Source organism: Glossina fuscipes, unplaced genomic scaffold, assembly GCF_014805625.2.
Source record: "Glossina fuscipes isolate IAEA_lab_2018 unplaced genomic scaffold, Yale_Gfus_2 27, whole genome shotgun sequence".
Lineage (NCBI taxonomy): Eukaryota > Metazoa > Arthropoda > Insecta > Diptera > Glossinidae > Glossina > Glossina fuscipes.
In genome coordinates this window covers 10,096,743-10,123,345 of record NW_023998422.1, presented here as the reverse complement: position 1 = coordinate 10,123,345, position 26,603 = coordinate 10,096,743, and the positions used below count along the sequence as shown (strand labels likewise).

General features: G+C 33.3%; 1 protein-coding gene across 2 annotated transcripts in view; it reads left to right on the top strand.

Moving 5' to 3' along the window:
• Positions 1-26,603, top strand: part of LOC119635904 (myosin heavy chain, non-muscle) — a 64,601-nt gene that overhangs the window by 25,978 nt on the left and 12,020 nt on the right. The window contains exons 3-5 of one of the 2 annotated variants that reach the window (XM_038030934.1): positions 5,885-6,041; positions 12,853-12,974; positions 25,369-25,392. In XM_038030934.1, coding sequence (XP_037886862.1) covers positions 5,885-6,041; positions 12,853-12,974; positions 25,369-25,392 — 303 coding nt within the window. The remainder of the gene's footprint in view (positions 1-5,884; positions 6,042-12,852; positions 12,975-25,368; positions 25,393-26,603) is intronic. The other variant, XM_038030935.1, reaches the window with a different exon arrangement.

Genomic DNA, 26,603 nt, shown 5'->3' with positions numbered 1-26,603 from the left:
CACCCTAGTTGATCTTTAAGCTCAACGAACGGCAACATATATAGCTACAATATAAAGAATATGTATATGTAGATATACATAATAATAATAATGAAGAGCCATCGATTTATGAGGAGTGCTAGACGATTTGCTCAAACGACACGCCTTAAAGCCGTTCAAAAATGTTTATCAATACTTTGTATGCAACGATACCACAACGATCCGCTATTTCAGAAATGCATCGTTGTGAAAAAATTCTTCGCCAAAAGTTCACGCACGCAAGAGCGATAAGTTCATCTGAATGCTCCTGCTTGAAATTGAAATTAACCGCTCCGAGGAAAAAGTCTTGAGACAATTGAAAACTTAAAAGAACATTCGGTAAAGAAATTGTGGATAACTTATGGGAAATTTTTTTTTTTCCTTTAAGCCATGTCCTCAGTACGAATGGCCAAAAGGTGATAGTCTTAAAGGATTAGAGATAGGGATAGTAGAAACGGAGTAATAGTATTTGTGTACGTATTCGACTTGAAAGTGAGAACATGTGAAATGAGTTACAAATAAGATAAACTAAAAAAAAATATGCGCACAAAACTTTAAGAAACTTTAACTTTAACAAAATAGTTTTTATAAACTATTTTCGATAATAATAGTTTGCGAAAATGTTAAATAAATTAATAAAATTATGTTCATTATTAACAGCTTATTATCAGAAGTGTCTGTTCATAAAACAAAATTAAAAAAAAAAAAAAATTACGTGATCACATTGAAGAAGAAGCAGACAAAACCTAAAAAATATACAATTATTTTTTTAATTTTTTTTGCTGTTGTTTTGTATTTTATTAAGTGGTATTTATAGCCAAATATGGTTAACGCAGCTAAAAACAAAAAAAAAAAAAAAAATAATTTGTTAAACGTATTACAAGGAGAAAAAAATGTATTTAAAAAAAAAATAAAAAAAAAAATTAAATAAAAAATTTTTAAAATAAAAAACATGACAATTCAATAAATGTAGAAAAGACAAAATTTAAATAAAATTCACACACACACACACACACACACACACACAGGTATAAACACGCATACATGCAAAGTACATATAAAGTAGGAAAATATTAAAAGCATGTGCAACTGCAATTAATTTACGCTGAATATAAATTTAACATCTACGTAGCCGGGTATATATGTACGTGTACGTGTGTTTTGCGTGTGTTTGCGTACATGCCTGCTTTAAATGAAAATGTTAAAAGCGGCAAAAGCAGTGCACAAGTAAACATTAAATTGCAAAATAAACGTGTAATGCTTTTCAATTAAAAAAATAATAATAAAAAAAAAAAAAAAAAAAAAAAAAAACAACAACCACAACAACAATAATAATAACAAATAAGAAAGCAACAATAACAATAACAAACCAACAACGTAGCAATGGATGACAACGATCTGGTTTCAACGTTATTTGCCATTTATGTTGAATTGAGTCAATGCAACTTGGGGCAATTAAAGCGCCCGATTTTCTACGTACGTTCGCACTTACGTACGTTTACACGTTTAGTTTACTGCTTTTACCGTGTAGACGAGCGCATTGTTATTATTGTTGTTATTATTGCAATTGTAGCTGTATTCGCATTGTTGTTGTGGTTCGCATTCAATAAAGTGATGCAACAAGTCGAGGCAAATGAGGTCACGATAACACTGGTTGCCCAGGTAAGGGGTAACAGGTAATATTTGCGGTTTTTGAGGGTGACTAAGGTTGACCCAAGCACGTACACAGGGTATTCCGAGTTAATTGTTTGTTCCTTGTTTTTTTCTTCTGCTCTTTGGTTTGAAAGACGCATTTATATGCAAGTAGAAATTTGTCAACACTTACTCGCTATTGCTGGGAGTTATTGAATTTTTTCCCTAAATTCAAGTATTCCTAGGTTATTAAGGCCCTTCTAAATTTTTTGGGGGTGGCAAAAAAAAAAAAAAAAAAAAACAGCTCAAGACAGTGCCAATTACAAATGAAGAGGATTTTTGCCAATCGTCGTCCATCCCTGAGATCCATTTTAAAGGTGGAAAGAGTTATATGAAAAAAGGGTTCTATGCCATTTATGAAAGCCCAGGATATAAACTCATGTGTATAGAGGGTATTAAAGATAGTGTAACATGATAAAGTGCCCGGCGTATGCTGGGTTGATTACTTCTCCTTGTACTCAAGGGGGAAAGCAGTTAAGTGGCTTCGTACGGAGTACGGACAATCCCAACCCAATTGTGAACATAATGACACACATAACGCTGACAGTTCTAAAGCACTGTATAATAAAACTATAGGATCGGCGGAAATCATATAGGTTGTTCACTCAGTCAATGTCACGCATGTCTGCTAAGGCGGGCAGGGATGGCTGCATCGATTACACAAACCCGTCGGTTGGTGCTTGCCAGGATTCCTCAAGGGAAAACTTGTATATATATATATCTCATGTAAGAAACACCCGTGGAAGTGGTGAATACAGTCACAATTTGAAGGCAAGAGGTTCAACTAATGTGTGAGGCCTGCTCGCTTGGGTGCCACCGTCCGAGGACAATTCGTAATGACTGTGCAATCCCCAAATGCGAGGCATTAAATAAGTAGAAGTAATTGATGCGCCTCTACCAGAGGGGAAGGTTTGCGCCATACCCCAACTTTCATTTCCTCCTGTAGGGTTGTCATGCAAAATTGAGGGATGTCCAATTCACTTAATTAATTGCCAATTATTCTGGGGGACTGATTAGCTGAAGCTCTAAGCCAGACGCAGACATGATCTGTACTTACTCACCTAATGAGCTTGCAGGCTTCATTTTTTCAGACTATCAAACCAGATGCTGACGTTAAATCATAAAGACATCCATACTTACTTTCTGACAGTGTGGTTTTCGTGCATACCTGCTGTTTGAACTCGGTTTGGGCAAAGACTGTATTAGACGGAGGAGATAGCCGCATACTTCGCTTCATCCAGTGGGAATACTATGTCCACGTGCATATCATAAACTTGTTCTATTTTCTGCACCTTCATTTTATATGAGATCTGTAAGATCCCGTCTCAACAGAGGCTTTTATTATGTTTACCTTCAATATTTGCTTTTATTCTATTTTGATACTGTGGGTGTCAGTAGAAGCCACCGAAACTATTTACCAGATTCGATCTGACAGGAGTGGCGGCCCATTGCGTAAGTTTCCTAGCGGCTGTGGTTTGTACAAAATCGCGCGATGAGCTTGCTTGCATGATCGGGAGACCGACGTTTGGGAAAAACGGAGGTTTGAAGGTAGTTTTCACGCTGGGAATGACAGCAGCATAGGATGACGTTTGGGGCGTGGGGGGAGAGGAGCGGGTGCGTTCTCCTATTTATCTACATCTGATTTGCAACCAGTGTCACCATCATTTCAAAATAGACTTCCCAGATTTCATTTTAGTTATCAACCGAGAGACCAGCGGACAGATGGATACATCTGGCGACATGGGCTCGAAAATATTTCGAATATCGGGTAAATCCGTAGACATATCTTTTCAGTATCTCTAATGCCCGTTGTAGTAACCCATAACTGGCATACTTCCCTACTTTGATATGGCAATGGGTATGATGTGCTAAAAATTATCTGATTGTGTTATAAATGGTATAATTATCAGTCTGTTTTGAGGCACATTGTATAACAAAGTTTTTCTTGAGACAAAAAAAAAAAAAAAAAAAAAAATATTAAGCCTGTGAACAAAGTTGAATCCATCAGCCTAATTTCAGATATTTAGTATATGACTAAAGGTGAGCAAAGCTTTACTCATATTTAACACTTTTTAGGATTGCCTAATATGAAATCCTCATTAAATTGCAGTATTTTCTCGTGGTAGAATAGATTTCTCTTTCTCTCTACATTTATCTGTAAACATGTGTTATATATATATATATATATATATATATATTTGTAGTTTTGTGTTAACCTAAATTTTCTTTTTAAAGTCATAAATAAACAGAAGCATATTTATTAACGATTTATGAATTGTGTGTGAACGCCACTGGAAAATCTTTTTCATTTACTCCCAAATATGGTCAAAAGCAATTTATGATTTATACGAGATTTTCATGTTCATAATATATATATATAGGTATATATATATATGTTTGGTTGATTATGCGTTATTTCTGTTTTTGTCAAAATCATGAGACTTTATTATTATGATTCATTATTATTATTATCGTATAAAAAAAACATTTTATTTTATTAAATTTTCTTCATATATAATTTTCATAATAAAATTTTGTTTTAATAAATTAACCATAATGCGACGTGCACAACCACCACCACCACCAGCACCACCACGACCAACGAAAAAATTCTTTTTCAGCCTCATGCATAAGCATATCATGATAGTAGTACCCAAGCATGAGATGCATGCCTTGCATAAATGCCTGCCGATGGCAATTATATGCGTAAACTTATGCACATTTTTATGACTAATATTAGCAAAGCATTAATGTTTTAATTTACAAATTGAAAAAAATTAAAATTATGTATTGTATATTATCTTAATCGGTTGCAGTTATATCTCAGATTCCTACAAGCGCAAGGGTTCGTTATATGAGACAATCGATGTTGAGGAAATGCCCTGTCAGATGAGATTCATTTCAATTGAATGAAGTGCATGCCATGAGTACTGACGCTTCGTTGCCTGTCTACGCAGTACAGGAGCATTTGCTCGCTCTTTTTACTATTGAGTTACTTTATCAACGTGTATCTTACCTTTGTCCTTGAGTCTTTCATCACTCTTTTAATGGCTCGCTTTGCCTACCTTAAGTTTAACGTCCCTGCCGGGTAATATATTCCTTCTTCTCTACCATACTTTAAAAGGTTTGGTTGGATTGTGCTCTTTCTAGCAACTTTTGACTATTCTTATCGCTTCCTATCTATCCATCCGTTCATTCACTCTAGCTTGAGCATTTGCTCTGAATGCTTTGTAGATCATCAAGCGCCTTCTACGCATTTTCTAATTATAAAACGCAAGTTGTTGTTGCTTACCTTTACGATAATTATTTGCTATTAAAATATTATAAAAGTTATCCATAACCTTCAAGGAGCTTTAAATATCAACCATGTATTGTTCTGGGTGTTCATATATAAAAGACTGAGTACGACTTGAGTCAACTAATTTTACTTTTTCATGGACGACTAAGCTTGCGAAGTGTTGCATGTGTATTGAAATTTTTCCTAAACAACCTTGGAATGCACGACCTCTTAAATTTTAAAAAAGACAATCAATTACGAAAAATTTCATCATTACTCCTAAAAAGCTGAAGCGCATTCGTAAAGCTTTCTAAAATTTCTTTATGTTCGGTACGATGATGTTGTGCTTCAAAAAAAAAAAAAAAAAAAAGAAAGCATTTAAAAACCGCCTTAAATTACTTCCTAAAGATGTATAAGCAAATATGAATGTGAAGCACATCTTAACCTCAAATTTCATCAGAAAATTACCTGAAGTCATTTTATGAAGTTTTAAGAAATTTTATGAGGAATTTTTTGCTCACATTCTCTCTCTCTCTCTCTCCATGCTTGCTGTTTGTATATTATATAGTCATAAGTTGTTGGCAAAGGTTTTATTAAAAACGTATTACAAAACCAGTTCAACAAAAATGTATATTTGCTGACTGAGCACATCGCCAAGACGGATGAATGGTATGTATGTTGGTTACATCCAACAAAAAAAGAAACGAAACGAAAAAAAAAAAAAAAAAAAAAAGAGGTGATAATGGTGTGCATACAAAATGATTCAAAATGATTCATACGTATAAGAAAATGCTTTAGTAATAAATTTTTAAAAAGCAATTTGCTGTTTAAATAAATTTTTGTAAATTATTTAACAAATTAATTTAATTGTGATTTATTTTCTTTAATCTTTTGCAGACATATTCTGGCCTCTTCTGCGTTGTTGTAAATCCCTATAAAAAGCTACCAATTTATACGGAAAAGATTATGGAACGATACAAGGGTATAAAAAGACACGAAGTGCCTCCTCATGTATTTGCTATAACAGATACCGCCTATAGATCTATGTTGCAAGGTAAGAAAAGCATACAATCAAATCGAACCTTTATGATACGTAGATATAATAGTAGTAAGGGCGACGATGATTCTTTGAGGAATTTGCTGAAATTTCTTTCGTTCTTGGTAGAACACGTAGCAAACATTAAGGTGCCGTTATCCAGATTATTGATTTGTGAGATTATAAAGTAAACGAATGCCTACATCTGCGCTGTCTATAGATGTACACTGGAATATGTCAACGTAGAATAGGGGAAAAGCCATTTAATGTTCACAGAGATACTTAGTGGAAACCAAACAATTTGCTTCTCATTGGTGTGAAATTACATTGCTTGCGATTCTTAAGCTTGTCTGTCATGAATCCGGCGCCTTGTGCTAAATTTACGAATCTATCTTCAAACAAAGTCATTAGTCATTCATTTCATTATACATTGTATGAGTTCAAAGTGTCCTCACTCACCTGCACTTAGGTACGTGCATGTGAGTGTCTGTCTGTAAGTAAAGAACTCTCTGTCGAACATGTTAACTGTTTTCTCGAATGTTGGATCGCTCCTCCAGACGTAGGATGAGAAATAGAAATTGATCTTCTGTCAGTTTGGCGGCTTTTTACGTTCCAAGTGCAAAAACAGAGGGAGCAAACAGAGCGCATTTCCTCTCCGGAGATGTCCTCTACACGTGTATCGCTGTGATGTTTACAAGGAATGTTATGCCTTTGCCGACCTGGCAGTCACAGCTCAAATTCACATCTACCGTAATTAAGAGAGAGAGAGAGAGAGAGAGATTCATCGCAATGAGGATTGAATCCACCAATGCCTTCTTCATAATCGCTTTTCTCAGTTTTTTGACAGTCGTTGCTCCACTCCGTTTTGTTAAGGGAATAGTAATTACGGTGATTTCTTGCCCTCTCTCTCTCTCTCTGACCATAGGTTAATGAGATTGCAACTGCTTGTGTGATCCATGGCAAACACTTCATCGGGTTGTATTATTTGTATAAAAGAGCGATTACTTCCGTTCGAAGTGCTTCTAAAGAAGGGAATGACATTAATGGCACGGCTTTCTTTTTGTTGTCATGCTTGAACCAAAACTCTTTCCAAATTAAAATCAAAGCTTATTATCTGTTCATTACACTTTCGGTAATAAATACGGTATAAAATACTCGGCCGCTTTGAAAAATTCCCGCTTCTTCATCCAAGTACATTGTTATTCTAACTTTGATCAATCTTAATATAATTTCTCTCCCTCCCTTTCTCGCTACTTAAAAAGTAGAGTTTTTCTTATCAATTTTTAATTTATTTTTTTTTTTTTCCTTTTTCAAAAAACTTCTTCAAATATATTTTTATTTATAGTCTGAAATAAATAAACAATCAATTGATTGTTTAAGTGTTTTTAAATTTAAATTCATATTGCATTTGGACTTTATAGCTGACTCATCGTCATAGCTTAATAGTGATAACAGCCCCAGTTGAATTTAGAGAAATTATTTATATTACAAACAAATTTTAACAACTTCCCTTTTTCACTTGAAATGAACAATTGATCGAATTGGTCGAATGGCATGATTCATAAAACGCAAAGACGGATAATTGAGGTCGTTTTTCTGTTTAAATTTAAAGGAATTCCATAAATTTTCTTAGTTATTATTCATGATAGGAAAAAAAAGTTGATTTTCATATCGACCACCGAAGGTTGTGCGTTTACATATTTTCTCGAAACATATGCAACATCCAAAACAAGCTTTACAACGACTAATTGCATTTCTGATTAATGTCAAATTTGCAATTCATTTGGGCATGTCCGTCCGTCCGTCTGTCCGTCTAAATCATTCTTCTAAATTAAAATCTCGGCTTTAAATTAAGCAAAACCATTGAAAGAATCGACAAGCCTTGAATCGATCAAAGAGCACGGCCACGGCACAACATGAACTGATAGGAGCTCGAAGGCCGGTTTTTATAGCTTGATATTTTGATATTGAATAAATTCGACCGTGACTTGGATATATTGCCCGAGAACAATTTCGCCGTCGAAAGATGTACCTTTCGATAGCAAGAAAAAATGTGTACCGTATCGACATCGGTAAAGTAAGTGCTTGCTACAGCGAACGAGTTTACTCGATATCGGCAGTTATAAACCCCCTCGTCTTTCCAAGAGCAAAACTATTATCACTCACTCACAGATGCAAAGATAGAAATTCCAAATTATATCCTACAGTGTCCTTGCAGACACGAAAGAATTGCCACGCCCAACCAATGCTATAGTTTATCAAAGTTGCATTTTTTTTTTATCATACCGATCGGAAAGAAGCTTCAAGAAGCCTACGAGGTATATATATTTTTGACTAGCATCAAATTTGGAATCCATGTGAGAATTTTCGCCTATTCATCTGTCCATCTTTCCGTCCGTTCACTTGTGTGCCAGCGACGATAAACATTTCACCACTCGTAAAAATGAACACATCACCTTTAAATTTAGCACAACAGTTGAAAATTCTTGCATGCAGGTTGATCTTGAAAATGAACTGAATCGGCCAAAAGGAACGCCTACAAACCAAGAAAACTGAGAATATCTCAGCTATTTGGCAATATTTCTCATAAGCCAAAGTACGCAAACAATAAGAATTTTATCAAAACGTAAAAAATCGTCAACTTCTCCCACCCAATATTATGGAGTATCGATGTTTGTGTTTCTTTTTTTTTTTTTTTTTTTTTTTTTTTTTTTTTTTAATAAACGTGTTGCCCACAAAAGATTTCGTCTACAACCGAACATTACTTTTCTTACTTGTTTATGCCTGCATGCATGCGTGTATGTAGTTACTTTTCTAATTACACAGTAATACCTGCTCATATTAATAAAGTGTGTGAAGTGCTTACGAAATTATGCAATGAATCATAAGGAAATTCTAATACAAAGATGTTCGTGTGAGTAATTATTCATATGTTATGCATAGTTAAAAGTAGCGGAAAAAAAAGAAAGAAAGAAAGTCTGTTTGAAGTACTGCTGGTGCCTAGAGTAGAAACCAGTTATACAATAATGCTCATTTACATAGCTTTTGCAACCCGTTTAAACGTTCATGTCGCACAATACCATAAACTATCCAGGTACGCATGTTGTTCACGTTTCTGACCACAGAAACCTAAGTCAATAATAACAACAAGTATATTTATATGATGATGAAATGAATAAAGGGAAAGGGAGGAAGGAAAAAAACAAAAACAAAAAAAAAAAACAACAAAAAGAAATGTATGACATTGAGTGTGAATCATAAATTCCAAGTGTGTTATCTTTTTCTCCGTACATCTTAATACCAAATATGGTAAAATAAACACAACTAAAACTAAGCAAAACAGACTTAAACGTGTGTTTTGTTTTGTTTGGTTTTTAGAGGCAAAGTCAAGAAAACACTAAGATGCGTGCACCGACCAACATAGTATATTATTAATAATAATATTAATCGTTGATAAGAGAGTTCGGTTTTCCTTTTCTTTTCTCTACGCATATGTATTAACATAGCGAGGAGTCGACCCTGTCAAATTACACACATATATATTTATATTTATATTGTACATATAAGTGCATTTACTTTTACTAACATTATGTTCTCCAATGTCCGACCTTCACCGTTCCGGTTCAATGTTTTCTGAATGATTTTTGCCTCATAATAGCAATCAATAAAATATTGATATTAAAAAACAATTATTATGGCCTTAAATGGACTGAATGGATGTGTAAGTCTATGTGAATATAATCGTATGTCTCTTTGCATCAATTGCTAATATAGACACTATAACGATGATTCTGAACTTCATCATTGTTTTTTTTTTTTTTTTTTCGTTTGTTTTTGTTTCTTCAAGTAAAGAAAAAATTAAAATTACTTACTTATACTTTAGGCGAAAGAAAAACTTTGTGTCAAAATTTTCGAAGAAGGTTCGAACGCATTTTTCCTATCATTTATATTAAGTGCATTAAGCCAAGGGACGTTCCCTTTTGTGTTTGTACGTAACAGCAAGCCGGCGTGACATCTCCATAGAACTTTTCGATTTTCTTGGTGAAAAATGCAATCAAGTGATTTTCACAGTCCTTCTTTCAAGGTAGAGTTACGCTTTTAACAAAGTTTTGCGGTGAACGCATCAAAACTTCCCAGTCATGCTCTCCCAGTTTTTGCCGAATCATTAAAGATATGTATGTTATGGCATTGTCGTGATAGAAGACGAAGCCAATTGATTAGTGTCTTAAGAATTACCTCAACTACTTCGATTGCATTAATTGTTGAGAGTGAAAACTGGAATCGATCGCCTGGCTATACGTGGCTTCAACCTCGCCCTCCCTCCACCGTTTGGGCGATTTCAACTATTTTCGACAGTAATCTTTTTCGTCCATTCCTAAAATCGACTTCACTCGCTGTTTAGATCACTACACGCGGTGATCTGTAGATGGAAGCTGATGCAGGAATGTTAGGTCCCCTCAATTTTCTCATGCGGGAACTGAATTTCGGAATTGTTCTTGTATCTAACTTTATGTAAATGAAGCTGTGCGTGTTTGGTTAAGGCTTGCCATCGAATCGGTGTCATGAATTAAAGATGCCGATCTTTGACGAATTTCATCAAAGATACCAACGATTGCCCAGGAGAAATCGACAATGCATTTATGTCCTGCTTGTTTGCATAAAGCGCCTTCTACTCTAAGCACCAGGAATATGTCGACAATTCTGTGAAGTGTTGGAAATTGTGGTGAACTTACTCAGAATTTTTCTTTCACTTCCACTTTCGACTAAGTTAATGCGATAAAAATCTTTTTTATTTTGATTGCCTGTCACACTTGTATTGTGTAGTTTCATCGTGCTATCATGTTATCAAAGTTGGGCGTGACTAAAGTCATCTATACAAAAAAACGGCGTTAACTCTTACTTTTGGCCTATCATGAAGCAAACGGAAAAGTAATCTTTGCCTGGCGAATATTTGATCGGTGACACCTCAAGAATGTTGTGTATGCTGTCAACTTTTATTGTAAAAAGGTCGGGCATTTCAATCTACGTCATTGTTATTCATAGATTTTCCTACAAAAGTGTTAGATAGACGTTCCTTCCATAAGTATAGTATTTACCTGCAATGGCCCCGTGTGACGACTTTATTTTCCAAATCTTTCATTGGAATTATTTTGAGTCAAGAAAAATAGTCCTTAAAGTGGCTTCTTTGAAAGTAACACTAGGAAAGATTTTTTCATATATACACACATGACACGAAACTTGGGCCGTTGGTTAATCGCAGATTTACTAATCGAACAAAGATATTCCATAGTGATTCAGGAAATGTACTTAGGCCCTATTTTTTGAACGTAGTAGTAGGGTGTATACTTTAAGGACCTGCTGGAATGTGCGTAGTAGAATGCCAATCACGAAAATTTCTATTCATTTTGTATATGCCTAAGAGGTAGTAGATACAAGAATGATTGAGTAGCTCTTCGCGTTTTTTTATTTCTTTTTAAAGCAAACACTCCATGAAGCATATCGACGCATTACTGATCATTAAAGGGTAAAAATTTTCGCTAATACTGAGTTAAGAATTTTTGCTAAAAGTCAACTACAGTCGATCCATATCAATTTTTTACGCAAGGTTGTTAGGATGAAAAAATTTTATTGACAGGCAATAAGTTATCGCGTAAAGCATTAGGTGCGGGTAGCGCACCGCCGTTTTGCCAATAGCCATGCTGTAATGCCTTTTCGCATATTTACTTTAATGTTGTGTTTAAGTTGGCTCAAGTTCATCCCTGACAATAAACTGGAATGAAGGTTTCATCGTCAACTGTGGATGCATTAGTAAAGCGATTAGGGTTTTGTTTTTATGGAATATACCGGCATCGTAAGTTGAAAATATGAAAGCCTGTCGTTGCTTTTCCGAGGTGGATTTAATTATTTGTTCTGGATGCGCATGTGGACAGATTGCAACCATTTTTAAACCTAGGCTTCTTAATCACTCAAAAAGTGCTTCATTCTTGCGGCTTCGAACGATTCCACAAAGTTTGTGAGTCGTGTTGATCCATTTTGGAAGAAATAGGTACATATCACCGGCTCTTGAGAACTAGAGTAAGTAGAAAAATATTGATTATACGTGCTTTGAATGCTTTTTTCATATAAATAAAAGTTAGCGAAAAGGTTTGAAATCTTAACCTAATTTACCTACAACGCACTACGAACGCCGCCGTTCTTCTGTTAAAAAACATGCAAGAATGATTCGAGAAATGAAAGGAAGTAGATACGAGCCTAGTAGACGATTTCAAAGCTTTCCTTAAAATAAGAAGAAGTGAAAACGTTATGCCCGGTCTTGACCTGCGATTAAATACCCTGCACCATTTCACTTGATACAATTATTTATATAACGTCTTTTCAAAATAAGGCGCTATGTGGGAGGTGGTCGCAATTATGGTCCGATCCTAATTATTTTCAAAAGCGTTCGCCACAACACATCATTGTCCCGAATTTCATCCAAATATCACAAAAATTGCAATCTGTCAGTTAGACATAAGAGCACAAACGCATAGACAGACAAGCTTAAAATCACGTTTTGAAGCGATTGGTACCCCGCCAGTGCTATCAGTTGTAAGAGATTATTTGAATTTAAAAAATAAATATATTTTAGCGAATAGATTTCAATTTGCTCTCATGCTGTGAATTGATGGATTCTTTTCGCTTTGTGACGAATTAGGTCATTCGCTATAGTTAATTAAGCACTTTATTTGTATTTAGTTACAAATGTTTATTGATTTAAGAATTGTTGTTGTTGGTGCACTCATTTAATTAAATTATTATCTTGTTTTATCTTTGCTTCGTCGTCGTGCAGATCGTGAAGATCAATCGATTTTATGTACTGGTGAATCGGGTGCTGGTAAAACGGAAAATACCAAGAAAGTCATACAGTATTTAGCGTATGTGGCTGCCTCGAAACCGAAAGGTTCTGGAGCGGTAAGTTTCCCACCCATAACCGTATTTATGTTTTCCTTTATTATTATTATTATTATTTTTTTTTTTTTTTTATGAAGAAAATTAGAAAATTATTTGAAAATATATTTTTGTTTTATCAAAGCAATCGGTTTTTCATTCTTTCTTCCTGGTTCCTAATGTGGAACACTTGCTTAACTACAACAACAAAACTTTTATTTGTTATGATTAAACAAAGCAAATATTTATTAAAATTCTTATAAAATAATGAGAAAAAAGAGAGAGAGAGAGAGAGAAAAAAAAACTTTAAATGCCTGAAATATATATTTAATGCATTTATCAAATTATGCAAGAGTGTGGGAGTCGTTTTGTTTATTTTTTATTTTTTATTATTTTTATTTTTGTTATTAACTGTTCTTAGAAAATTTTTATTTATTATTTATTTGTTATTAGATGGTGAGACAGGGAAAGGTAGGGTAAGGTAAGGAACTCTATTTGAGTGTCTGCCAAAGATAAATGCGGCTTTTTTCTTTTTATCGTACCATATTTGAACAATCGATTAGGAGGAGGAGGAGTGCTTAGTGAATAGACGCGCTTGACAAGTGTTTTCGTATTTACATATAAGCGTCACTACTTCGAAAAGCTTAAGCAATAACTGTGTGACTCACGGATAATTGCTTCTTCGAGACTTAATACAACATTTATAGTGTAACTGTTGTACAATTTACAAAAGTTTTACCTTTTTCTGTCGCGGTATGTACTGATGCTTTGGTGCCCATAAATAAATGGACTTTTAAAAAAAACTATTTCCATATGGTAGGTATGTGTTTTCTATGTTAAAGCAAATGAAAAAAAAAAAAAAAAAAAAACTCAAGTTTAACACATTAGATGTGGTAGCCATTTAAGGTTAGCAGTTCACACATACATTTTAGAAAACAGAAAAACCTCCTTATGACCATTAAGAGCGACGCCATCAAGCTATGCTATATTAGTTTTATGACTTGTGTTCTTTTTTTTGCTTGTTAATCACAAAATCGCCACTGGCCATGCTATTGCGTTCTATACAAAGTCGCTTTGTCCTCCTCTTGTCTGCAGATCATAAAGTTTTTTCTTTTTTTTTTTTTTGTTTCTGTTCAGTTAGAGAAATCAAAACCCGATTTTTCTTTTCGCCATATGGCAAAATTTATTTTTTTTTGTTTTTTCCAAGATGCGAATATAAGGCAAGAAATTTTTGAAATGCAGTTTATTTTTGCTCAATAAGTCATTTTGGCTAATAATTCACCAAAAAAAAAAAGAAAAAAAAAAAACGGAAAAAACCAAAAAAAAAAAAAAACATTAAAAACGAATTTAACAAATTTGGTAACATCAGGTTTTGATTTTTGAATTTATTTATCTCAGCGTTTTCTAGCTGTCGCGCCACTGTCAACTAAATAAATAAATAAACAAAATGGCAAAAAAAAAAAAAAAAAACACCAAAAATGCAAACAAAACTTATCTCAAATAATATTTAATTAAATTTATTGACATTTGACGTGCACGCATGCGCTAAAAAAGCAAAGATAAATAAATAGAAACGAAAAAGAAAACTGTATTCGCCTTGAAACGTATCTTTGGATAATCATCATCAACTCAAGCAACTATATATATATATATATATATAAACACGTATATACATATAACTGGGGTATTTTCTTTTATATATGTGGGTACATAAATGGTCGTTCGCCTGTGTCCACAAGGGCTTTTGCGCATGCATTTCTTGAGTGTAACCGTCTGTAGGGTGTTTATTGGATAAAAAGTGAAACGTTCCATTGCCGTCGAACTAGCTAGCTTTACCATGACATGTGCATGTATCTGTTTGAACCTCTGACCGTCTAACCTTTTGACTACATAAGTATAACACATTATTCGCTTACACAAAAGTGGCGCCCATTGTCGCGTTGGTTGTACAAAAATGGCTGATTTTCACTACGTGATTACAAACATTTCTTTCTGATACAAAACTAATGTCTATGTACATTAGTGTTCGAAACCTTCTTACCGGACCGGTCGACGTTATACCCTGTCCTCCTGGCCCTGGTCTCCTTTGGCCTTTATTTAGGTGTGGGAGTTATGTATATACCTAAGAAAATGCTGGAGTTTCTGCTTTAATTTAAGTTAATTATGAACATTTCTATATATAGATCTGCCACTAGGCTGTTGGTCACTCTCTATTTATTTATTGCCCCAATGCTTTCCCATCGTCACCATGTTTCCCGATATTGCGAACAATTGCTAAAGAGGAAAGAAATACCACATATGGCGTCTAGGACAGTTAGAAATGTAGGGTTTTCCACCACAGGCCATTCTTGGTCTTACGATACGCCAAGGCACTTTGTCGGACATATGAAATTTTTCATCTTTCTCGAGAGAGAGGGCCTATGAAATGACCGTCGACCTATCTGAAATCGTGAAATGATGCAATAAACTGGAAACGTGATGAGATATCTTCATCGTTCTCTGTTTTTCCAAATTTTATTGTTGAACGATTTGTCGCGTTTGTCAACGCGAAGTCTGATGCGAGATGAGACTCAACTAGTAAAATTTACCCAAGTGAACACAAAAGTTGAGTAAACACTTTTGAAGAAAGTGCAGGCCTCTCCTGTATAATAGGATTAATTCCTAAGGTAACGTATCGAAGCCATTATTATTTTTATATCCATCATCGAAGGGTGAGGAAGAATTCACTTTGTCAAAACGTTTGTAACGCCCAGAAGTAAGCTTCAGAGGCCTACAACAAAGAATATATGTATTCTTAATCAATATCAAATACTGCATCGATTTAAGTACGTCCGTCTGTCTGGTTGTCCATTTCTGTAATGTCTGCTGTTTCCGGGTGACAAAAATGAAACTAGTGACTTAAAACTTAATAGAAGCATTGGAGATTCTTGCACGTAGGATGGTTTCGAACATGGGCCAAATCAGTCAAGGGACACGCCCACAACACGACGTAAACTAAGAACGCCTCTGCTTTTCAAAACGAAAAACTATTGATTTGTTCCCTCATAGAGTGTAACAAATAAATGCATAACAATTTGAATGCATGTTCAATTGAACGATGCTCTAATACCTGCAGGACAGTGGACATCAAAATTTAACTTTTTTTCCAGCACCTTCATAACGTGCGAAAATAAGCTTCAAAAGTTCCCTAAAATATATAAATTCTTGGCAAGTTTCAAATGTGAGATGAATATTCGTCTGCCTGTCTGCCCGCCCAACTGCGTAAAGGTTCGCCCGTTGGCGAGAATGAAGATGTCGCCTACAAATTTGGCAAAAGAATTTGAAAGTGACCTAAACTTTTCAAGGATACGCCTATAACGTCCACACACTCATATCACACAAACTAATATAATAACTAATGAAAATAGAAAAAATCAACCACATTGTAGAGCAAGAAAATGTATTTATTTACGTTTTTTGTCTTCTTTAGCATAACGATAATGGGTATATAAGACTCGATCATGACCGAATGTAATTTTCTTACTTCTTTTACTCAAATTCTAATATCGTATAGAATAATATAACGTGTATCGAAACCGTGCTTTACAAGTCTAGCGTTAAGCGGTGCACCTCTGTATCATTGCAAGACCATATGATAGACATTGACACTGTCGGAACACACTGACGCACAAATGTGGTGACAACATAACCTCTGATGGCAATGCTTCTACAAGAATGAAGTATTTCCTAACCCAGCACATCATTGGATACATACTCGCTTACTCACCGTTTCGGTAAAAAGTAACACGAAATACCTCATAATAAAATCCATAATTAATTGATATGTAAAACATTGCAATCTCAAAAAAAGAAAAAAAAATATGGGGGACGTTTCTCTTAAAACCTCTCGTAATACCCAAGCATTTAACGATTACGGAGTTTCTCAGATATATTTTAAATGTAGGAGATTTACATAAAGAAGATCAGCTGTTTGTTTTTCTGGTGTGAGCAGCGTTGCCACATTCACACTCGCGCAAGCAAATTCACGCCCATTTCTAATTTTCTTTTGTCCTAATTTTTGAAAAGAAATTTTTATCTTCCCTTTCATTTTTAATAGCTTCTTGAAAAAGACCGTAAATAGTGTTTTCGATGGACAGACATACCGTAGGGCGTATATATTAAAGATATTTCTAAACTGTACAAACGGTATGACATAACTAGTATATGTTTATATATAAGATGATAGCTATAAAAATAAGTATTTTATCGATAGGACAGCAATCTTTGCCGTTTGTTGTATTATTCGCAATGAATTTGTTTTATGATTTGCCTCTTCGTACTTGAGCAATCACTACCTCGTAACATTTGACAGACCGCGACAGAGGTTATTTGTAGAGACAGGGAAAAAAAGATATAAAAAATTATGCGAGATAGCGAGAGAAGTGCGAAACAAATCTGTAACATATTTTAAGATGTCATGTATGGTAGTGATCGCGCGAGATATATAATAGAAATGTGTATTATGTGTGTCGTGTTGACAGTTTTAAATGAGTTGGAAAACAGTGTTTAGTAGTTGTTGTGTTGTTTTGTTTTGTCAATTTTAATTGAGTTTTTTTTTTATTTGTTTGTCTGTTTGTTTGTTTGTTTAGAAACAATTTAATCAGTGGCTTTGTAGGTTAATTTATTTAATTATATACATACCTGTGAGGTTTTTTTTTTGCCTGAATCTTAAATTTCATTGGTCTTGGACGAATATTGAACATATTTACACTTGGCTCCTAATAATGCAGTTGGATTTCTTTTCCAGTTTGAAATGATTAACGTCTCTCTAGAACTAATATTGAGATGGAATTTTGCGCAAAAGTTCGCAAGTTTGCAAGACATTTACTAGGGAAGCTGTGTTCCCGCATATTCGCGATGTTTGCCGAAATTCAGTTTTCTAACCGGCGCAGTTTCTAAGATTCACTGCTCGTTCGGAGCTAATTAAAAAAAAACTCTTATGTTTGTCCGCGTCATACTTAGTGTTTGCCCAGGCCTTCTCATATCCTATACCGTTCGTGGTGCAAGGCCACGGTAAGTTGATGTTGATATATCCATCGCCCAAAAGGACTTGACCCACCTTTTATTGGACAACTCGATCCAGTATCATATTTTGAATCAATTTAAGTTTACCTGTTCTTTTCGTTATATTCAACCTCTCGGCTGCAATATGTGAGATATTTTAATGAAATTCAGTAGAGCAACCTGTTTTAACACAAAGACGAGCGCTGCTGAAAATGCAGATTTCTAACAGTTAGCTACTATATGGCATGACGGATGAATAAAAGAAAACAGCTGATAAGACGAAAGCTAATAAAGACAGGAATGGTTAATAAAAATAGATAAGAACATCATTCACAATAGATAAAACGGTCAACCACAATAATTTAACTAATTAAGAAAACATGTACTCGAGAAAGACAAATGGCTTAACGTAAGATTAACATATTGAAGATCGCTTTTGGTCGACACATAGTGCACAGTGTCTCATTGCTTCAAAAATTCACTTATGCTTCCAACATTTTAACAAATTTAAAGTTAAAATATTATTTAAAAGTGGGCTTAAAAAGAAGAAGACCAAATAAGTAAGGGAACTGCAAGGAGTAAGTACCTAGAGGCAGATACCTGATAGGCATATATAAAAGATACTTAACTATAAGGTTTACTGGTAATTGTTTCAATAAATCGAAATCATCGATCGAAATCATATCTGCATCGAATTTCAAGTAGCTCTGATAAGTGTTTTTTTTTGTTTGCAAAAAAAAAAATATCAGTATCCATCAATTCATTTATCTGAGTGAAACGTTAGCTAATATAGATAAATATGTAACGATATACAAATGCTGTGAATTATACGTAACTGAAAGAAAATGTTAAATACCTGCAAATACGAAGACTTTACTTTGTCAAAAGAGCTCATTACAATGTGGACGAGATGACATCCAATTCAATATATGTAAATATGTAATTCACCTAAGATAACGGTGATAACGAAGTAGATCATTGATTGAGAATAGGTTGACTCACAAACTAATATTAATACTAAATCATACCAAATTGGTTAGTAAAAGTGTAGAAATTTCCTAACTTGATCTAAAAAAAGATTTTCCTAGTCTACGATTATGATGACCAAATTACATTACAATACGAAATAAGTATAAAGTGTAAACTGTCAATATGCAGAATAAAATGCTCTGCCCAAATGCAATAGTTGATATTATCAGTATCAAAATTCGCTAGGTGTTGTGTAAGCGTCTAAATGCCATATGAATATGTAGTTGCGGTGGGGATATACTCACTTTGTTTTAAACTTATTGCAAGATCCAAAGGTAAGCTGCTTCCGAGATCCTGTAACGTGTATATACTCTTGAGCAGCGTCAAATTTTGAGACGATCCGTCTGTGTGTCTCCGCTCGGTGATGGATTAACTTATGATGTCAAAAAAATTGGTACCAACATGATAAAACGATTGTTCATGGGTATACAAATTTTGACGGCGGTCGAGTATATATAGCTTTCCTATATCTCGTTTTCTTTTTAGTTTTTTTTTTTTCTCATTTTTTTTTAACTACTTAGCACTTAGGTACATTTATGTCCGATCATTTTCAAACTTGATCTAAAAACAAACTTTAAAAATATTTTTTTTTTTTTAATATATGTTTAGGTCAAAAAATAAAAATATTTTGTTGTAACCATCGAAGGATTAAACACATATTGAAGGGTATAAGCGAACATGATCAAACAAGCTTAAGGCTTGCTTTAAAAATAAACGGCAATACCTTTGAATAACATTTATTACGACTTTACTACCTATGTAAGCTTTGCACAACTGTACTTTTTTTCATTTTGCTCTCAATACTCAAGTAATCTTTCAAATGAAAATCTTAAAGGTATATATTTCTATATGCTTATTGGATCTCTTGCATATGCACTTCTGAATCCGAATTCTTCGATAACAAGGTCCTCATAGTTCGTTTCAAACCCAACGTAGCTTAGTTGTTATGAGAAGTTTTGCAATAAAAGAAAAAAACAGAACAAAAAAATTAAGTAAACATATTTAAATACCAACGTTATCTCGACAAGCAGCAGAAAGCGAAAAAAAACAGAACCAAATACCGTTAAAGGTAATAAAGAAACCAACACTATCACCTAAAATTCTCTATACATGACTCATAAATTTTGTGTCCGCTGTGAGATCAGGAGCTCGTTTTCTTCTCTCATATCATTTAAGATGAATTTATTGTCAACAAATTCTTTTTTAAAGTAAATGAACTGTACTCGCTTTAAAAAAAAAAAAGAAAAAAAAAAAAAATAATCAAAAAAAAAAGGAAAAAATAAATAAACAAAAAATCAAGCCATGGAATAAGCTATAAATCTAAATTAAATATAAATTAATTAAAAATTATTTTAATCTAAAAATAAACCAAAAATTTATGAAAATAAAATAATTATATATATATATATATACATATATATATTTTTTTTTTTTTTTTTTTTTGAAGTACAAACACGTACATTCTTTTAAAATATTTATATGATAGATAATGCGGCGCGAATTGCACTGCATGAAGCATATATTATTTTGTGTCAATTTCGTTTGATAAACACGGCAGACGGCTGCGCAAAGAGAAGAGAATGTCTCTGTGTATAGTAAGTTAATGAACAACAACGTAAGGGCGTGCTACGTAGACGATGAGTGTGGTGTGCGGAGCACACAAATAAGAAAGCAGTCAGGCAGGCAGGCAATCAGACAGGCGTACAGATAACCAGTAAACAGAAGCAACAAGTTTAAAATAATTGAAAATTATTTTCAATCACTTAATGGTGGTGGCTCTTCGACCATATGATGCTATGATGCTACTCTATGCGCTTTTTTTTTTTTTTTTCCTTTCTATTTTTTGCTTAGTTATTATTCCGAACAATATCGTATCATTGTGGCGAAATAAATTGTGAACCCCTTGCATTCAATTTTCGTATAATGCACTGATAGATAGCAAGGGTAGATAGAGCTACAGACATGAACTTGATTTGCTATTAATTTATAACACGCGTCTGTCTCTTTTTTGATATATATTTTTTCTTTTTATTTTAAATTTTAAATCTAAATATGATTTAAATAACAATTAGCAGAGTGGATAAGTGTCGGGCGTGTTTAATGGGGTTCGGTATTGTGTATTACAAAACGAAGTAAAAACACTGCAGTTGGCTAGGACCCACAATTAAATACCCTACCTTGCAAGTATTCATATAACGACTTTTCACTTTGAAGCCTTATATGGGATATTGTGGTTACACAAAAAAAAAAAAATGTCTCGGTTCAAACCATTATCAATAGTGTTCGCCTTTGGGTCGAAACACGTGAGTGTACAAAATTTCGGAAAAATATCTGCAAAATTGCGACCTGCGCATAAGCCGGACAGACGAACATACCATCTAAGATCAATTCAAGGTTATTTTGTCATTCTCATCATTTCAGAATCAATTGCTGAATCTATCTACGCTTGCTTGTTCCTCTGTCCGTGCAGCCAGTCAGAATCATTTTCTGAATCGATCCGTATAATAAATGGCAAATTCTTCTAGGCTTTGCATACATCTGCACAAACTTAATCTAGCCTTACACCGCAAGTGGCGTAGGTATAGGGTATAAAAAAACTTATTTTATTGGTTAAGTGAAAAAATCGTACTTCCAAGCCAATTTTGACTATCCTTCGGATCGCACAAGTTACTGTCGTTTAGCTTCTTCTACGTGAATTCATTCTTGTCTATTAATTATCATAGACATTGATTATAGACATTTACTGTTTTTTCCGACTCTTTCCTTCGTTGAGCTATTGCGATCAAATTCAAAGCGTAAACCTTTTTAATTGGAATTGTGGAAATTGTGGTTAAGGCTATGTACAAATATATACCTCATATATATATTTCATTTTTCTGTCAATTTTAACGACTTTGAAGATTAATTATCATAGCGAACATTCACGTAAAAGAAAGGGACAGAGCGACACAATTAAATCCTTATATGTATCTATTACGTCACATAATTCTGGCCATGACAACAAGTGGTATGATGAAATGTGTATATTTTCGTTTTACGGATAGTGTTCACATGAAAATAGCTTAAAGTTATGAAATTATTAAGTAAAGGCAATTGTTGTTGTGCTAAAGATTTATGAGTTTTAGATAAATAAATAAATTAGAAATAGTAATAAAAATTAAAAGAAAAAAAAATAAATAAATAAAATATTAATTCCGTTAATGGTAAAAAAGACTGCATCATAGACAGACAATTAGAGAAGTAAGTCGCCAGGAAATAATTTTTACTAGAAGGCACTATGCATTTAAAAATTTTAGAAATCATTTATCGAATTTCTGTTGCTAGTTGCAATTTATAGGATTAATTATGTAGAAGTGTAGTGGCAACGGCTTTTTTATATTACTTAAGGCTTTGACGTTTAACACCAGAACTATCGATTACGTCATTTCGATCCTTTTTAGTTTTCGATCTTCAAAAAAAAACAATTATTATTATTATTATTATTAATTTCGCCAGAGAAATAAATTCTAAGACTAAACTATTAAAAGCACTAGCATCTAAGGCTATCGGCCTTTATTAAAAACTCTACCGCACTTGAGATTCGAACCCACGACCACTGAGTTGCTAGTCGAGACTCTTTGCCTACTCGGCCACCCAGGCGGATAAAACAATTAAAAAGCATGTAATGTTCCAAAAGTTTTTAGCACCTTTTATACATATGAAAAGACTTTTCAGTGCCTATGACCATTTGTTTCCCACATGGTCTAGTTGCCGAAATGCCCATAACATATATACTCGTTTCTGTCCAATGGGAGGCCTATTTTTATCGTAAAAAAGAAGATAGAAAACTGAAAGTTAGCGCAGACATACTTTGGTCTATCGAATGTCAAAAAAATGATTGCCATCTGCTTACATAGATGCCCACCATAGGCGAGAGGAGGTAAAACAACTTTGAAAAATATCGATAGATTTACCATAATTTCCTCTATAAGTTTCGATCATTGTTCGTCAAGTTCATCTGCCTGTTTGACTCGAGAACGATCCCGATTGATTTACTAATGCGCCCACAATTAACGGCTACTTTACTTTAATTCCAATTTATTTGTTTTCCAAAAAAAAAAAAAGGTGGCGGAAGTGCCCGGGTGTGTTAGAGTAAAGGGAAAATAAATTGCAAATATATTTGAAATAAAATTCTATCCCAAATTGTGGCCGTATTAGTAAGCCGATAAAGGCTATTTGCTCACTGAATCTGAACCTGATCCTAGTGAACGTTAGAGTCACATGTCATCAGAAATGTTTTGACATGAAGATCAAAATGATCTGTTTTGATAGAAAGAGGTAAATGCAAAAGGTCGGCGGTTCCAGTGTTAAAATCATTTCGTTAGACGAAATTTAACGAAGACCGATAAAATGATAAGTCAGCATTTTTTCCAACATGTTTGATCCGATATTTTATTGCGCCATCATGTCGTCGTTGTAAGTAACATATGTATATATATATATATATATATGTTTATATGTATATATATGTTTAATTAAAAAACACTGAATCATTGAATCAATACACTTTGTAATTGTTTGTGTAGTTGTTTTTACATCTTTAAAATACATATTTTTTTATCTTTTTGCTTGAATGAAAAGTGACCAAAATTGTTTTGATTTTAGTTGTTTTCAATGAGTGAAAAACAGTTAAATGGCCTCTTATGATAATTTCAAATGAGATGAAAAATTTATGTGGAAGCCCGTTCTGAATTGTTTGAAGACTTCCAAGAAGTGTGATTCAGAAGGAATTCAATTTTAATCAATTATTAGTAATAGTCTTGAGTCTATAGTCCAACCCCCATGAGTTTGAACAAGTATCACTAGGCTTTTGCATAGCGTAGTAATTAAAAAACGCGACCGTAACCCGTACTTTTATTATATTTGGCGTGTAATTGCAGCAATAGTGAATGCCCGGTTGCTAAGGGAAGTAAGGTACCTTATGGAAGGTTTGTGAACGTACATGAGCGATATTTTATTCAGGAGATAACTGCAACTTCTACAAAAAAAAAAACCAAGACGGACAGATGGACAGACAAGCTTAAATCTATTCAAAAAATGATTCTTAAACGACCGGTATAATGAAAGATGGCTCTATCTCTACTCCTTTTGCAAGGTGCATACAAAGTTATTTTCCGTTGTCTTCTACAACTTCTAAGCTCTATTATGGCCCAGTCATAACTAAATATACAATAAAAATGCAATAAGATAATGAAATGTTTATATTGATTTTTTAGTCGAAATTGATTAAAAACTTTAACTGTTATAAAGTGAACACATCATTTCGTTATTTTTAGTTTATGATAAATGAAAAGTTAAAGAAAAATAATTGCTTTGATAAAAAAAAACAACAAAAACAAAAAAAAAAAATGACAAAAAAACTTTATCGCGATAACCTACACCACAGTTACGTTTCGGATGGAATTTGTCTGAAGGTTGCGGAAATTTTCTTTTATATATATACCTATATATATATATATATAAATATATATATTTTATAAATTGGCATAAATTGTATAAATTTAATAAAATTTTTAAATAAAACTTCTTTACTCTGGTGGCTCTTTTAATAATGACTTGGGATTTTCTTATATTGGGTCTCAATTAAGTCTATGTGGTGTAGGCGCTTCTTCTTTCGCAGTTTTTTTTTTTTTTGTTTTTTTTTTCTTGCTATTAATATATTATAATATAATGTAATGTTTACTTTCCGTTACTTTATATACATATATATAAATATATTTTTAATTTATTATTTTATTTTATAAAAATTTTTTTCTTTTATTTATTTTCATGTAAACTCTACTGCAAATTTAAATAAAACACCATTTAACTTGAACTACACCCACCAATCTTTCCAAACTACTCCACTCTTATTTTGTCTGCGTACCTTTCTCTTACCTTTCTCAAAAAACAAAAATTCACTCTGTACCTAATAATATATATATATATTTATGAATATTTTTTTTTTATTTTTTTTATTTTTTTTTCGTTATTATACGTTATGATCATTTGTTTGCTGTTCTGGTTTTGTGTACATAAACGTTGGGTTGTGTTTGCTATTAATATTTTTTATGCTAAATAAAATTGAAAAAAAAAAAAAATTATTGTAAATATTATGTCACTTGTCTCACTTCTCACCCAATCAAACAACCAACCAATAAATCAATCAAACCGACCAAACAACCAACACCACAACCACCCTCTCCACGGACATCATTTGTAATTTCACTTAAAAAAAAAAAAAAAAAAAAAAAAAAAAAATTAAAAAAAAATCAAAAAAAAAAAACAACAAATCAAATCAATTTCAAACCATAATGAATTCCAAAAGGGACCACATCCGGCCTTAATTATTGTAAGTATTTTTCCTTTTTTCCGTTATATCCCCAAATTTTTGTAATGGTTTTCGGTTTTTCGAGCATTTATCAAATTTCTAGGCATTAAAGTCACATTATTATTATTATTGTTATTATTATATCATTTAAGCCATTCATCTTTCAAGTGGTCTAAGTCGATATATTTAAAAGTCAAGAGTAAAAAACTTCTTTTTGGAAAAATTACATTTCTTGTGCACCTAAATACATACACACACATGCGCGCGTGCGCGTACACATATGAAATGAGTACATACACGCACATATATATATATGTATACAGATCTATTTCTACAAATATGAAAGCACGCATATATAAAAATGTTTGTATGTATGTATGTGTTTCTATATATAAATGAGTATATATGTTTGTATGTACACATATATATAATAGGATTTCAAATGAATTCGTTGTGTTTTTTTTATAAAATTCAACTTCAAACTAAATTTGTTAAAATAAAAAACTTAGGTTAAAGATCGAAATATGCATCAACATTACCTATGATCATCTTGCATTTATCGGGTAGCTTACGGATGCCTCGGCCTTATAAACTTGCGAGTTTGGAGCCGAATAACCATATTCGCAGATTTTCAACATGTGTGAACCGCTGACGAGCTAAATATGACTGCATCGATTTGAATAAGTAGTAACCGGAAGGGGCCAGGTCTGGAGAATACTTTTCATTTTAAATTGGGAAAGAAAGACTTATGCGAGCTTTATCGTTTTCACAACTAACATTTTTTGCTCGAAACCCTCTTCCTAACTGTTTCGTAGCTTACCGTATTTTCATCCCGAGCCGACTTAATCCGTTCCGTGACTTTAGCTATACTTTTTCCTTGTTAATACAGTTAAAAACACAGAAAAACACGATACCGTGGTCGCGATCTATCTCGTTTAACTTTGATATACAATGGGTGACAGCTTGTACACAACTAAAACTGACATCGTTTATACATCAATACCTAGGTTATCTATAAATATTGCAATCTCAGCAAAACGAATTCATTTGCATACCTAGCATGTTGAAAATTCTTTTAAAAGTAAACAAACATTAAATTGTGACTTAAACTTCTTTAAAAGAAAACAATGGCTTAATTAAGAATTAAAAAAAAAAAAAGAAAAAAAAAAGATTTTTTTCTTGTTTTTTGTATTCATTTTTACAAATTTTGATCTAATGTTTTTCTTTATTGG